The sequence below is a fragment of the Mustela putorius genome, unplaced genomic scaffold (assembly GCF_011764305.1).
Source record: "Mustela putorius furo isolate JIRA1106 unplaced genomic scaffold, ASM1176430v1.1 tig00004007_pilon_pilon_pilon, whole genome shotgun sequence".
NCBI classification, from domain to species: domain Eukaryota; kingdom Metazoa; phylum Chordata; class Mammalia; order Carnivora; family Mustelidae; genus Mustela; species Mustela putorius.
Window position 1 is genome coordinate 11,733,897 of NW_025422145.1, and position 13,665 is coordinate 11,747,561.

Genomic DNA, 13,665 nt, shown 5'->3' on the forward strand with positions numbered 1-13,665 from the left:
ATATACCCACATGGGGTTTCTGCTCTTGGGAATATGGTTGGTTTTCACAAATGTGGGATTGGCCCACACATTTTTTCATTTAATGCTTATGCTTTATACACACCTTTTACTATTCACGTAAAGGTTCAGTAGCCCCTTGTAGTGGATGCCCCAGTCCCCTGTTGAACCTAATTGTGAAAGGCTTCATTGTCCTCCATTTCTGTTTATATCCGTCCCGCATGAGACAAGACATTCAAGGGTCTGACACCAGATACAGTAGGTAAAACCCTAAGATCAGGAGTCATGAGAATTGATTTGGCCTCCCCTGCTCAATTATCCAGGACTGGTAAATGCTGCATTTTAAAAACACCAATATTCAGTGCCGCTGGGTGGCTCAGTTGGTTAAGCAACTGCCTGCCGCTCAGGTAATGATCTGGAGTCCCGGTATCGAGTCCCACATCAGGCTCCCAGCTCCATGGGGAGTCTTCTTCTCCCTCTCACCTTCTCCCTCTCATGCTCTCTCTCACTCACTCTCTCTCAAATTAAATGAATAAAATCTTAAAAAAAAAAAAAATGCCAGTATTCCTCTTAACTATTTTCCTCCACTGTTACTGGAATAATTTGACAGAAATATGTCTTCTCTTCCACTTGTAGCCAGTTTCCCTGTAGGTGGAGCAGGGATCAATCATAAAAGGCTTAGACCAACAACGGGAAAGTGCTTCCAGGCAGAGTCGATACTGGCTGCCAAGGGTGTTTTAGCCAGAGGAGAGTCAGTTACCAGGCAGCAGGCAAGGTGACCTCTGGTGGAAGTTAAGTTGTTTTATTCAATCATTTTCTGGTTTCAGCCTGTGAAAGATGCAGACCCTCATTTCCATCATTTCCTGCTCAGCCAAACTGAGAAGGTGAGTTGGTCTTTGACATTCTTGATCCTTGGTCAGGGGCTGGCCTAAGGGGAGAAGGTGGCTCCATGGACCTCACCCCACTGGTCTGTAAAGTGAGGCTCTGCTTCTACCGCTGCGCGGAGCAGCAAAATAAGAAGTCACATGGAGGCCCATTTGTGAATCAGGTGTTGTTACGTTTGAAAGTAAACCCCCCCAAAAGAAGCATTTAAGACTCAGCAGCTGTGGGTGCATCTGCCTTTGGCTCGGGTCATGATCCCAGGGTCCTGGGATAGAGTCCTACTTCAGGCTCCTTGCTCCTCGGGGAGCCTGCTTCTCCCTCTCGCACTCCCCCTGCTTGTGTTTCCTCTCTCGCTGTGTCTTTCTCTGTCAAAAAAATAAAATCTTAAAAAAATAAAAGAAAAGAAAAAGACTTGGCAGCTGTGTGGTTGAGACGTTTGTGGTTGCCTTTGGAGTCTAGGGCAGAAGCCAGACCTTGTGAGCTTCAGCACTCATGAGGTCACCCGTGCTGTTTGGTGGATGCAGTCTCGGGCTTGCTGTGCAGACAGTCTCTCTGAACCGTCAGCTTGTGGAGGGAAGGCTTCTCAGAGTATATGCAAGGCCACGAGTTAGGCTGAACCTTGATATAGGACCTGATAGTCTATAGCTTTGGAGTTGGACAGATCTGGGTTGCGAGCCCAATTGCACTGACTACCTTTGTAATCCTGAGTGTATGACTTTCTGATCCTTAATGTCATCATTGGCAAAAGAAACTTGCAGAGTTGCCTAGATATTTGAGTGAGATAGTGTGTATTCCATTTCTGATGTGTCCTTTGGAGTTCAGTAAAGTTGAACAGCAAGTAGGTTTTCAGCGTTAACACCATACTTTAGGCCTAACCTCTTAGGGAAATTATAATGAAGACCAGTTAAGTGTTCAGTTTAATACATGGTCTTTTTTCCTCCTTTATTAGCCAGCTGTCTGTTACCAGGCAATCACAAAGAAGTTGAAAATATGTGAAGAGGTACGTAGGTTCCACGCTTCCCTATTTTTCTCTTCCACTGGGGCCTTTGCTGTGGGCAGACTGACCTGATGAGTTGTGCTTCCTTTCCCTAGGAAACTGGGTCCACCTCCATCCAGGCAGCAGACAGCACGGCCGTGAATGGCAGCATCACACCCACAGACAAAAAGTAGGACCTTTGATGAAAAGGCTTCTTGTGGTTCTAGTTCTGTTAGGGAATAGGGGATAACCCCAAGGGGCTTCCTTAAGGGTTGTATCCCAGCCATTGCTGGGATTGAATGGAAAGAGAGAGGGAAAGGTGTAATTTTCAGTGAGTTGCCTGGGAGTAATTTGACCTGCAGGAGACCTATAAGTACATGGTGGGGTTGCCTTCCTAGCACACTAGTGAGTCTTGGAGCGGGAGGAACACAGTTTGGTGGTTCTCAGACTTTCTCCTAACTCAGAATCAGCTGGAAGTCCACATGTCAAGCATCAACTGCTTGGCCCTACCATCCCCCCAGGGTTTCTCAGTCAGTAGTTCTAGGGTAGATGCGGAGAGTTTGTATCTTGGACACCTTCCAGGGTGTGCTGCTGCTGCCAGTCAAAAGAACACATTTTGAGAACCTCTGGCTTAGTAGAACAGTGATGAAGACCCTGAAACTGGCTGTGGTGGGGGCAGAGGGCTGGTGAGAGGTGAATCACCATCATCCCGCCTTCCCCAGCTCTCCCTGCTGTTGCCACTGGGTCCTTCCCGCATACCTGCTAGCAGCTCCCTGGGGTGAGCCTGGACTGTGGTCCACACACCCTGCCTTAGCTTGCACCCGCACGTCCCTGCCTTTCCTCTGGCGATATTTGCAGTCGTGTGTCTAAAAGTGCTAAGACGGGGCACCCTCCTGAGTGCCAGGTCTGAATTCTCCATGTGTATCTCCTGTACAGTTCTTTCTCAGAGTGAAAACAGTACGCCTTTTACTTTATTCATAATTTTTTGTGCTGATGAAATCCCTGATTCTACTGGTTATTTTGGGTGAACAGCCCTGGGGAGAGTGGAAAAAGCAAAGGCATGTTCTATGCTAATGAAAGGGGAGATGGGTGTCACCTACTGACTTAAGGAGGACTGCATAGACTTAAAAAAAAAAAGACAAGAGTGAGGCTGAGGCCAGAGTCCAGTGCTTTCACCTAAGACCTTTGTTGCCCCATTAGTCAAACCATTTTTGGACGTGAATGTGAAGCTTACTAAAAAGCGAAGCAACTGTGTGGTGTACTAGGCGTCCTGGAACACCAGGAAAAGAGAATTGGTCTGCCGTGATGTCGAGTCATAGGGCAAGCTTCCACTACCCAGACAAATGTGAGTGACAGAAGATCTCCTGGGCTTGAGCCTTGGCTGCAGACTCAGTGGGCAAGGGTGCCATGTGGTGAGGAAGGTGGTGGGCTCTCTCCATCCTTGGAGTCAGGCTAGGACAGAGAGCACATGGGAGTTCATATTCCACCGGCGATGGGGGGAGACCATTTCAGAACAAGAGCCAGTTTGCAGGGGTAGCGGCGAATTTGAGCCCCGGAGACCGAGAATACTAAAAGGGTAACTCAGGAGAAGGCAGACAGGCTGCAGAGAGGGTCTGGAGCTGAGAGAAACCCAACCAAAACCAGAGCACCACGTAATAAGGAATGAAGGAAGAGGGATTGGTTAGTTCTATCCCATGCAAGGAATGAAGTGTAGGAGCGAGAAGACCACCTCTGGGCAACATAAAATCTGTAATAGCGCATACAAATAGCAGTGGTAGCTAACAGCCCCTAAGTACTCAGCGTGAGGAATCAGGCTGCAGGAAGCAAAGGTAAGCAGAACTTGCCGTCTGCCTGCACTCAGTCCCCCAGAACGAGCATGGGCTGCAGTTAGAGGGGCCGGGTGGGGAACCACGGACGGGACAGGTTCGGGAGAAGGCAGGCATAGGGAGAATGCACGTTCTGGAGAAGATTGGCTCCAGGCTTTGAAAAGGGTCAGTGCCCGTCTCTGCTAACAGCAGGAACAACACAAAGGTAGTGTTGGGTGTCGAGCTGGGGAGGGAGGTGAAGACTGTGATCCCGATCCCAGCAGAGAAGTTGGCCGGCTCTGATCACGTTGCTTCAGTTCCTTGTCACGGATTCTGATGTGCTTTAAAATGCCATCCGAAAACCTGGCGTTCAGGGCGGCTGACCAGGAAGCGGCTGCAAGAGTTGAAGTCAAATGCCTGCTTTCTCGCTGTGCGGGAATCATGGGCTCAGACGCTCTAGCAGAGCAGTAAGGGAACAAGTTGGAAGACTTGCCCTAAACCATATGAGGCACACTTCTTTCTGTGGCAGGCAAGGATTTAGAGAAGCCCAGCTAAATTGAGGGACACTCTGAAACAACGGCATGAGGAGAAAAGGCCCAACGTGCACACACTGCTACCGGCTCTGCAGAGGCGCTGTGGGCCGCTGAGTGAGCTTTCTGGTGCATGGGGCCCCACCCTGAGCCCATCGGTGTCTCTCTCTTTTAGGATAGGATTTTTGGGCCTTGGCCTCATGGGAAGTGGCATCGTCTCCAACTTGCTAAAGATGGGTCACACAGTGACTGTCTGGAACCGGACTGCAGAAAAAGTAAGTATTTGTGGGGGTGCTTGTCAGGTGGGGTGGGACAACACCTTGACCCTTGGAGATGGAGTGGCTTAAGGATAGGGATCTTCCTGTTTCCGCTCAGCATTCTGCGCAGGTGGAGTAGGAGAAACCAAGCTCTTAGTTCAGACAGGTAAAGCTGTGGGTATATTAGCTTAAGAGGTTTGTTTTTTGTGTGTTTTGTTGTTTTTGTTTTTTGTTTTTAGTTTCAAATTTGTATTTAAATTCTTGCTAGTTGGGGCGCCTGGGTGGCTCAGTGGGTTAAGCCTCTGCCTCTGATTCAGGTCATGATCTCAGGGTCCTGGGATCGAGCTCCACATTGGGCTCTCGGCTCAGCAGAGAGCCTGCTTCCCCCTCTCTCTCTGCCTGCCTCTCTGCCTACTTATAATCTCTGTCTGTCAAATAAATAAATAAAATCTTAAAATAAAATTCTTGTTAATTAACATGCATGATAGAAATTAGTTTCAGACATAGAATTTAGTGATTCGTCACTTGTAACATCATCCAGTGTTAATAATGTGTATATATCCTCACAGGTGTTCTCCTTGATACCCATCACCCATTTAGCCCATCCCCTACCCACTGCCTTCCATCAGCTCTTAGTTTGTTCTCTATAGTTAAGAATCTTTAAGCTTTGGGGCCCCTGGGTTGTTCAGATGGTTAAGTGTCTGCCTGCAGCTCAGGTGGTGATCCCAGGATCCTGGGATTGAGCCCCACCTCGGGCTCCCTGCTTACCAGAGTCTGCTTTCCCCTCTGTTTCTCTCCCCTGCTCATGCTCTCTCTCTCAAATGAATGAATAAAATCTTTAAAAAAAAAAAAAAAAAGGAACCTTTAAGCTTTGGATGTTATTATTAAAAGGTAACATTTAAAAACCCTCAGGTGGGGTGCTTGGGTGGCTCAGTGGGTTAAAGCCTCTGCCTTCAGCTCAGATCATGATCCCAGGGTCCTGGGATCAAGCCCCACATAGGGCTCTCTGCTCAACAGGGAGCCTTCTTTCCCCTTTCTCTGCCTACTTGTGATCTCTTTCTCTCTATCAAATAAATAAATAAAATCTTAAAAAAAATAAAAATAAATTAAAAACCCTCAGGTATAAAATAAAGTGAAAATTCTCCCTTTCCTGCCATTACCTGAGGTAGCTCAGGTCAGATGTTTTTATCCTTTTTTGCACATGAAAATATATGCATGTGTGTATATTAGTAGCTCACTAATAGTGAGTGCATAGAGATAGATCTGCTTCTTCCTTTTTAATGGACGCCCTGTGCTCTCTTACTGAGATTGTATTAACAGCACCGTGCAGTCGAACATTCTGTAGTGCTGGAAACGTCCATGTCTGTACTGTCCAGCACGATAGCCACTAGCCACTGTGGCTCGTCAGCACTTGAATCATGGCTAGTGTGGTAGAAGAATTGAATTTTTAATTTATTTCACTTAAACGTAAATAGCCCCTCATGGCAAGTGCCCACCAAAGTGGACAGGACAGGATTAGAAGTTCTTAACCTAAAGTGGTGGTCCACCACTTCAAGGGTCTGTGCATGCCCTGAAATGGAATTCCAAGTCCAAATGTGCACCTTTTGTAAGGGAGGGGGGCCATGGCTCCTCCCATCACGTTCCTATCCGAGAAAAGGTGAAGAGCAGTAGTCTGAGTACCGAGAAACAAAAGCCCTGCAGTCACCAGGAGCACACGAAGAGAGAGCGAGGAAGGACCAGCCTGTTGGGGGGCAGGTGTGGCTGAGTATGGGTTTACATAGTGACTGAGCAAGCACCCTTGTGGAGCTAGATAGAGCTGAAAGGTTGGTTGCTGAAGGAGGTGTCAGAGCTGATGGGTTTGAATGAACAGAAATGTCTTGGCAAGGTAAAAAAAAAAAAAAATTTCACTCCAATGAAACAAAGGCCTTTTCAAGAATAGCAAGGAACTGGTTGGAGAGTCCAGAGGGTTGGGGAAAGGGCACTGAAAGCTGTGCTAAAAGGTTTGGGCTTCCCCTGCTAGGCATTGGGTACCTAAGGTAGAAGTAAGGGTTTCCCTTGTAAGTACATTCACTTTTGATAGAGGTGCCTCAGGTCACCCTGTATCTGGATTGAAAAACCAAAATAGTATATAAACATGGCCATTCTGTCTAAATTTATGGGAAAGCAGGAGAACAAAGCAGTTACGAACCTCGGTTTGGAATCAGACCTAAATCCAAGTCACAGCTGTCTTGCTCACCCTCTCCAGCAAGATCGGTTATCTTCCTAAGCCTCAGTCCTCATCTGTAAAATGGCCGCAAAAGCAAAAGATTAAGGGTGCCGGGGCGGGCATTCGGTTAAGTGTCTGACTCTTGGTTTCAACTCAGGTCATAATCTCAGGGTCCTGGGATCAACCCCCACGTTGAGCTCCATGCTTAGCATGGAGCCTGCATTTTGGCTCAGATCATGAACTCAGGGTCATGAGCTCGAGCCCCATGTCAGGCTCTGCACTCGGCATGAAGGTTGCTCAAGATTCTCTCTCCCCCTCTCCCTCTGCAGACCCCCACCACTCATATTCACTCTCGCACTCTCTCTCTCAAGGAAAAAAAAAAAAAAAGCCATGTAATCTTCGACAGTCCCTGTGTAATTTCTTTTTACAGGATCTTGATTAAAAATTATTCCCTGGCATAGTAAATGGGAAACATATTTTCACTTTTTCAGAAAAGAGTAGTGTGATTTCTCCTAAGCAAAGTTTAAAATGTAAAGCTGTATAGTAAAGGCTAAGATGCATATGTAGCGCAATAAAGACACACACCCATCAGCTAGACCAGACAGCTAGGACTTGGTCTGATAGAGGCGGCTCGCTGCAATCAATGAGATAGGAGAAAGGCCAGTCAGTAAGCTATATTCAGAACAACTGGTTAGAAAGTTGAGGAAGTAATAATCTCACTTCATACCCCCTACTAAAGTAAATTCCACGTAGATTGAGAAGGACAACAACTCAAAGTGCTTATAGCAGAGATGATAGAGGAAAGGTAATATATTGATTTTATTAGATATATTGATAACTTCAAAATAAAAACTACCTCACAAAAGAAACAGCAAACAAAGGTATTAAATTTAAAAGGTTCAGTAATGAATAGTGATCAAAATATATCAAAAAGTTGCTGTTGTGGGCTGGTTAAATCATCAAGTAGGACAAAATTTTTGTGTATTTGTGGGTGCTTGTTATTTTTATTTTTTTTAATTTTTTAAAAAGATATTATTTATTTATTTGACAGAGACACACCAAAAGAGGGAACACGAGCAAGGGGAGTGGGAGAGGGAGAAGCAGGCTTCCCGCAAGCAGGGAGCCCAATGCAGGACCCGATCCCAGAATCCCAACATCATGACCTGAACCGAAGGCAGATGCTTAATGACTGAATCACCCAGGCACCTCTTTTTTGTTGTTTCTAAAGTTTGTACTGATAGTGGTTTGAGATCTTGCTGATGATCTTTATAAATTCACAGCTCTAATGGAAAGCCATTTGTCTACATTTATTAAGAACTTTAAAGCTGGGACGCCTGGGTGGCTCAGTTGGTTAAGCAGCTGCCTTCCGCTCGGGTCATGATCCCAGCGTCCTGGGATCGAGTCCCACATCAGGATCCTTGCTCTGCAGGGAGCCAGCTTCACCCTCTGACTCTGCCTTCCACTCTGTCTGCCTGTGCTCACTCTCGCTCGCTCTCTCTCTGACAAATAAATAAATAAAATCTTAAAAAAAAAAAAAGATTTAAAAAAAAAAAAAAAAAAAAAAGAACTTTAAAGCTATTTGGAGCCTGTTCTATTCTGCTTTCCGAGACCTAAATTCAAAACATACAGGAAAGGTATTGTACGTGAAGATATTTGTTGGAGTCCTTTATAATTAAAAGCAGGCTACATAACTAACTGCAGGAGAGCTATTAGGTAAACTCAGGTCTATCTCAATGGAATATTCTGCAGCCATCTATTATAAAAGACTACAGTATGTATAGATACATATCACACACAGTATTGAGAGTCGGATACAAAATAGTAGGTTCACTTTATTATAACTACCTTTTTAAATGCCTTAGAAAAGGAAATAACACTGAAATATTAATGATCTTTTGCTATGAGATATTCTGGGTAATTTTAATTCTCAAGGAAGAAAAGTTCATGCTTTTAGACTCCCAGAAACATCTTGGTAAGAGCAGCAGCTTCCCAGCCCCAGCCCTGCTTCCCCAGCACAATGTGGATAGCCTAGGACACTGCGTACATTTTGCCACAGCCAAGATAACCACAGAGGGCTGCGAACAGGTGCTATTTGCATCCTGTTCTTCAAACAGGGAACCTTCAGCAGACACTTTGTTTTATGCTTACTATGAAGTAGAACATCGTTCTAAGCACCAGGTATACAGACACAAGACAGTCCTTAAGGCGCCCTATCCACTTCCCTCAGAAAGGCAGACCACCGCCTCTGGTGTCCCTGGCTCCTAGCCTCAGCCTTCTGCCTTGGGAGGCCAGCTCGGAGGACTGCGCAGCATGTCTCTGGCCTAGCTGATGTGTTTGTTTGTGCACTGCCTGCAGCTCACGTTAGGATCTGTGACTTTTGCAGTGTGATTTGTTCATCCAGGAGGGGGCCCGCCTAGGAAGAACCCCCGCTGAAGTCGTTTCAACTTGTGACATCACCTTTGCCTGCGTGTCTGATCCAAAGGCAGCCAAGGACGTAAGGATCCCCTCCCTCCCCTCAGTGTCTCAGGTGATGGCCAGGAAAGCTGGCTGGCCTCCCTGTCTTCTCCCCTGCCCATGAGTGAGTGTCTGTAGCATGTGGGAGGGTTGTATTTCCCATCTGGGGCCATCCCCCAGAAATTACCTGCATAAATTCAATACAGACATCCTTTAATTCAGAACAAAGAATGAGAATAACTAGGGTCCCTGCGATCTATGCCGGCTGTCCTCATGTATTCTTATTCTGTGTACCTGGCAAGATCCTATGTTTAGCTGTGACTGTATCTGCATGTTTTATAAGTTCAAGTACAGTAATCATCTTGTTAAAGTGATAACTAGTTTAATCCAAGTAAATCCAAAGAAGCCCAAGAAAATACTGAGGTTATTATTTAAATGGGAGATTTTTAGTGAAAAGGAACATGCATGTATTGTTTTGAAGCTAAATGGGAATAAAGTAGAGGTATTTTTCTCCCTCAGGCTTACTTACTTGCTGCCGCCTTGCAGCCTTAATACCTCCTAATCAGGAAATGAGTCAAAAAAGTAACAAGATTCTGACCTTAGGTCTAAGGGGCTCCTGGGCGTCTGGCTGGGAGCCTGGGCTATTGCTTTTCCCTTGTGTCCCCACAGCTGGTGCTGGGCCCCAGTGGTGTGCTGCAGGGGATCCGCCCCGGGAAGTGCTACGTGGACATGTCAACAGTGGATGCTGACACAGTCACCGAGCTGGCGCAGGTAGCGGCCTCGTTCATGCTGGCCCTCCAGCGCCGTTGGCAATTGGAGCCCAAGACTCAGGCTGGTTGATTATGCCTGAGTGAGCAACTTGGTTACTCTAGAAACCAAGCCAGGAGAGGGGGAGAGGCTTGTAGCCTTGGAACTAGCCTGTCTTCACTTTCTGCTTTCCAAGCCACAGCTAATCTGAACAGCCGTGAGAGGAGAGGTGCTGCCAGGATGGACATTAGGTCGTGTAGCTGCCAGCCCCACAATGGCAAGCAGTGCAGGCTGCCAGCAGGGCCTTTTTCGTTTAAGCGGCCGTCTACAGTTGTTACCAACAGTATTCTCCCTGCCTGAGCTTCTGGGCCGAGTGAGAGGGCGGGGACTTCTGGCCCCTGTGTGTTCTGAGAGTGGCTGAAGCAGGGAAGGGCAGTGTCTGGAGGAGGTGTGCTCAGCCAAGCCATCGGCATGGTCACGCTTGGTCATTGCAAGAAATTCTGAGTCAGTGGGAGTCTCTGGGGAGACCCCCTCTTCCCTGTTTACTGCATAAAGTTCAGACACCTGTTTGGGGGCTCAGTGTGGAGGGCCAGGTGTTTCCACTTGAAATACCCGTGAGAGGCAAGGTCTTCAGAAGCTGTGACTTTCCTTTCTAGGTGATTGTGTCCAGGGGGGGCCGCTTTCTGGAAGCCCCAGTCTCAGGGAATCAGCAGCTGTCTAATGATGGGATGTTGGTGATCTTAGCAGCCGGAGACAGGGGCTTGTATGAGGACTGCAGCAGCTGCTTCCAGGCAATGGGAAAGACCTCCTTCTTTCTAGGTAACACGCCTGCCCACCTGTCGGGCCACTGCAGGCCCGGAGGCTGGGTGGGCCACATCCCCTCTAGACTGCACTGATGACTGCGTCAATCCCGCACGGCCTCTCTGCCTGGGGCCCCCGTGGGAAGGTTTCCTTTGACTTGCACAGTCAGTGCCTGGAAGGAGGAAGAGCCCGAAGGGTCAGAGCCAGTTCTGTCAGGGGCAGGTGAATGGGGCCTCCCCTGGGTGTAGAGGTGGGTCCGAGCAGGGATGAGGGTGGGCAGAAAGTCCCTTGCCTCGGAATTCTTGGAAAGTGACCGTGATTCTCTGCCCTGGCCAGGTGAGGTTGGCAATGCAGCCAAGATGATGCTGATTGTGAACATGGTACAGGGAAGCTTCATGGCCACCATCGCTGAGGGGTTAACCCTGGCCCAAGTAACAGGCCAGTCCCAGCAGACACTCTTGGACATCCTCAATCAGGGACAGTTGGCCAGCATCTTCCTGGACCAGAAGTGCCAAAGTGAGTTGCCTTTGGCCTCTCTTCTTGCATTTTAGTTGTGACTGGGGCTGAGAAACCAGGTCAGGTTGCTGTCACAGAGCATTCTCTTCTTCAAGGGCTGACTGGTGTGAAAGAGTCACCCTCTCTGGTCAGTCCATGCCCTCCATGCCCTCTGTCAGAGGGATCCAGAGACATGGCAGATGGGATTTGGGGGTACTGGCTGGGGACTGGTTTCTTCATTGTCCAAGAGGGAAGAAATGCTAGATGTTGAGCCCTGATGGTCCAGCAGATAGTTTCTTAATTTGGGTCCATTTAATTCTTCTGTTACGTGGCTTTCCCTCCTCAGATATCCTGCAAGGGAACTTTAAGCCCGATTTCTACCTGAAGTACATTCAGAAGGATCTCCGCTTAGCCATTGCCCTGGGGGATGCCGTCAACCATCCTACTCCTATGGCAGCTGCAGCCAATGAGGTAACTGCAAGAGGCCTGATCTGACAGTCTTCCCTTTGCTTTTAGGCTTCCTCCCATCTCTTTGCTTTGTGTCTCTTTGTGTCTCACCTTTGAATGGAAGCTCAGGTCATTGATTCTAGACCGGAGCATTTAAAAGCATATATTCCCTTCTGAGCCCTTCTTACTTGTAACCCTTGTGATTTCATTGACCTGCGGATTACTTAAAAGTGCATCAGTCAGATAATTGGAGTTGTCCTGCGAATCTAATAGTTAGTGATTACTGATGGATCTCTATTGTGGTTACAAAACAGATCCTGTGTGATCTTTAACTCTAAATTTATTGAGACTTGTTTTGCAGCCTAGCAAATGGTCTGTCTTGGTGGGCGTACCGTGTGCACTTAGGAAGACTGTTCTCCACTTGTCAGCTGCTGTGTTCTGCCGATAATCAGTTAGGTCAAGGTTAGGTAGTGGTTTTTCAGATCGTCTTTATTGGCCTTTTTCTCTGGTTCTTTTGGTTGCTGAAAGAGAGATACTAAAATCTCCAGCTATGATTGTAGCATTGTCTGTTTTTCCCTTTAATTCTGTTATCTTTGAAACTCTTGTGTTTGGGTTTTTAGCCATTTGTGATGGTCATGTCTTCCTGATGAATTTGGCCTTTAATTATTATGGAATGTCCCTCCTGACCTTTGTCTTGAAGCCTATTGCCTGGTTTTACCGTAACTGCTGCTGTGTACATGGTATATCTTTTTTTCATTCATTGACTTTCAAGTTGTGTCTTTATATTTAAGTGGTATCCTCAGTGTAGAGCCTGTCAGTGGGGCTTGCATTTGTATGCATTCTGACAGTATCTGCCTGTTAATTGGAGTGTTGGTCATTAACATTTGTTTGAGTGACAACACAGCACCTACATATGCACTTCCTGAAAACAGTTGGGTTGGGGAGGGGGTTGTTTATTTGTTTAAATAAGTTTAAGTAATCTGCATACCTGCTGTGGGGCTTGAACTCATGACCCTGAGATCAGGAGTTGGGTGCTCTACCAACTGAGCCATCCAGGGGCCCCAGAAAGAGTTGTCGAGAAGGTCATCTTCCTCAGCCTGACAGAAGGGACGCCTTAAAAAAGCTGAGCAGTATTTCATTACTGTAGAGTTACAATCAAAACCATATTTTGTATAAAACACAAAACACATTAATTGATTTATTTTTAGAGGCTGTATCTTCTAGGAACTTTAAGAGGATACACATTCGATTCAAGTTAAATAGAAGTCTCAAGTGGCTTGTTCCAGTGAAGAAGTAAAGAAACACAGTTGTGCTCTTTTCAGACTTGGCCTTTCATAAAGTGTAATCAGTCTCCTGTCCCTTCCTTGTCTGCCTGAGCAGTTCAGGGAACTCACTTCACCTTTTTAGGTTGCAGTACAGTTTCAGGTTCCTCCTGTTTCTTTTGCCTTGGATTCTCTCTAAGCAGTGGACTTCTCTGTGTATTTTATAGAACTTTTTTGGTCGATTGTCTTTAACTGAAGTTACTTCGGAAGGGATCTGCATGTGGCTTGTGTTGGCGGCGTGCTCTGTGATTTCTGACCTGCCTCTGCCGTGGCTCTACAGGACTCGTTGGCTTGAAAACAGACATTTTGGTTAATTTCTCAGTGGAGCGTGGTGCTTTCTCGAGGGCATGAATTTAGGTTCCTCATTGGAGCCCAGCGTTCAGGATCTTAAGGTTCACCAGTCCATTCACATTTAGTCTTTGTCTTAAAAGTCTGGTGATATGTGGTTGGACTTAGAGCTACCATTTGATTGCTCTTTGTCCTTTCTGACTTTTGTCTATCCCTCCTTTTTTATCACCTTTTGGATTATATGACTGTTTTTTAGAATGCCATTTTCTCTGTTGGCTCTTTAATAATGCATTGTTTCTCTTTTATCTTTGGTCTAGAGATTGCAGTATGCAAGAATATGCAATACCCTTAACTTCATGGCCCACTTAGAGTTAATATTATACCTGTTCACATAAAACATAGATCCATTTCCCTCACCTGCCCTCCTTTATGGCAAGGTTTCTTAACCTGGGCACTAT

General features: G+C 46.6%; 1 protein-coding gene across 7 annotated transcripts in view; it reads left to right on the top strand.

Moving 5' to 3' along the window:
* GLYR1 (glyoxylate reductase 1 homolog) overlaps positions 1–13,665 on the top strand; it is a 36,051-nt gene that overhangs the window by 18,660 nt on the left and 3,726 nt on the right. For 3 of the 7 annotated variants that reach the window (XM_013055201.2, XM_004750443.3, XM_013055200.2), the window contains 9 exons: positions 825–881; positions 1,829–1,879; positions 1,972–2,045; positions 4,366–4,465; positions 9,037–9,147; positions 9,777–9,878; positions 10,511–10,673; positions 10,992–11,171; positions 11,497–11,621. In XM_013055201.2, the coding sequence (XP_012910655.1) occupies positions 825–881; positions 1,829–1,879; positions 1,972–2,045; positions 4,366–4,465; positions 9,037–9,147; positions 9,777–9,878; positions 10,511–10,673; positions 10,992–11,171; positions 11,497–11,621 (963 nt within the window). The remainder of the gene's footprint in view (positions 1–824; positions 882–1,828; positions 1,880–1,971; positions 2,046–4,365; positions 4,466–9,036; positions 9,148–9,776; positions 9,879–10,510; positions 10,674–10,991; positions 11,172–11,496; positions 11,622–13,665) is intronic. The other 4 variants (XM_045072202.1, XM_013055199.2, XM_013055198.2 and 1 more) reach the window with 3 other exon arrangements.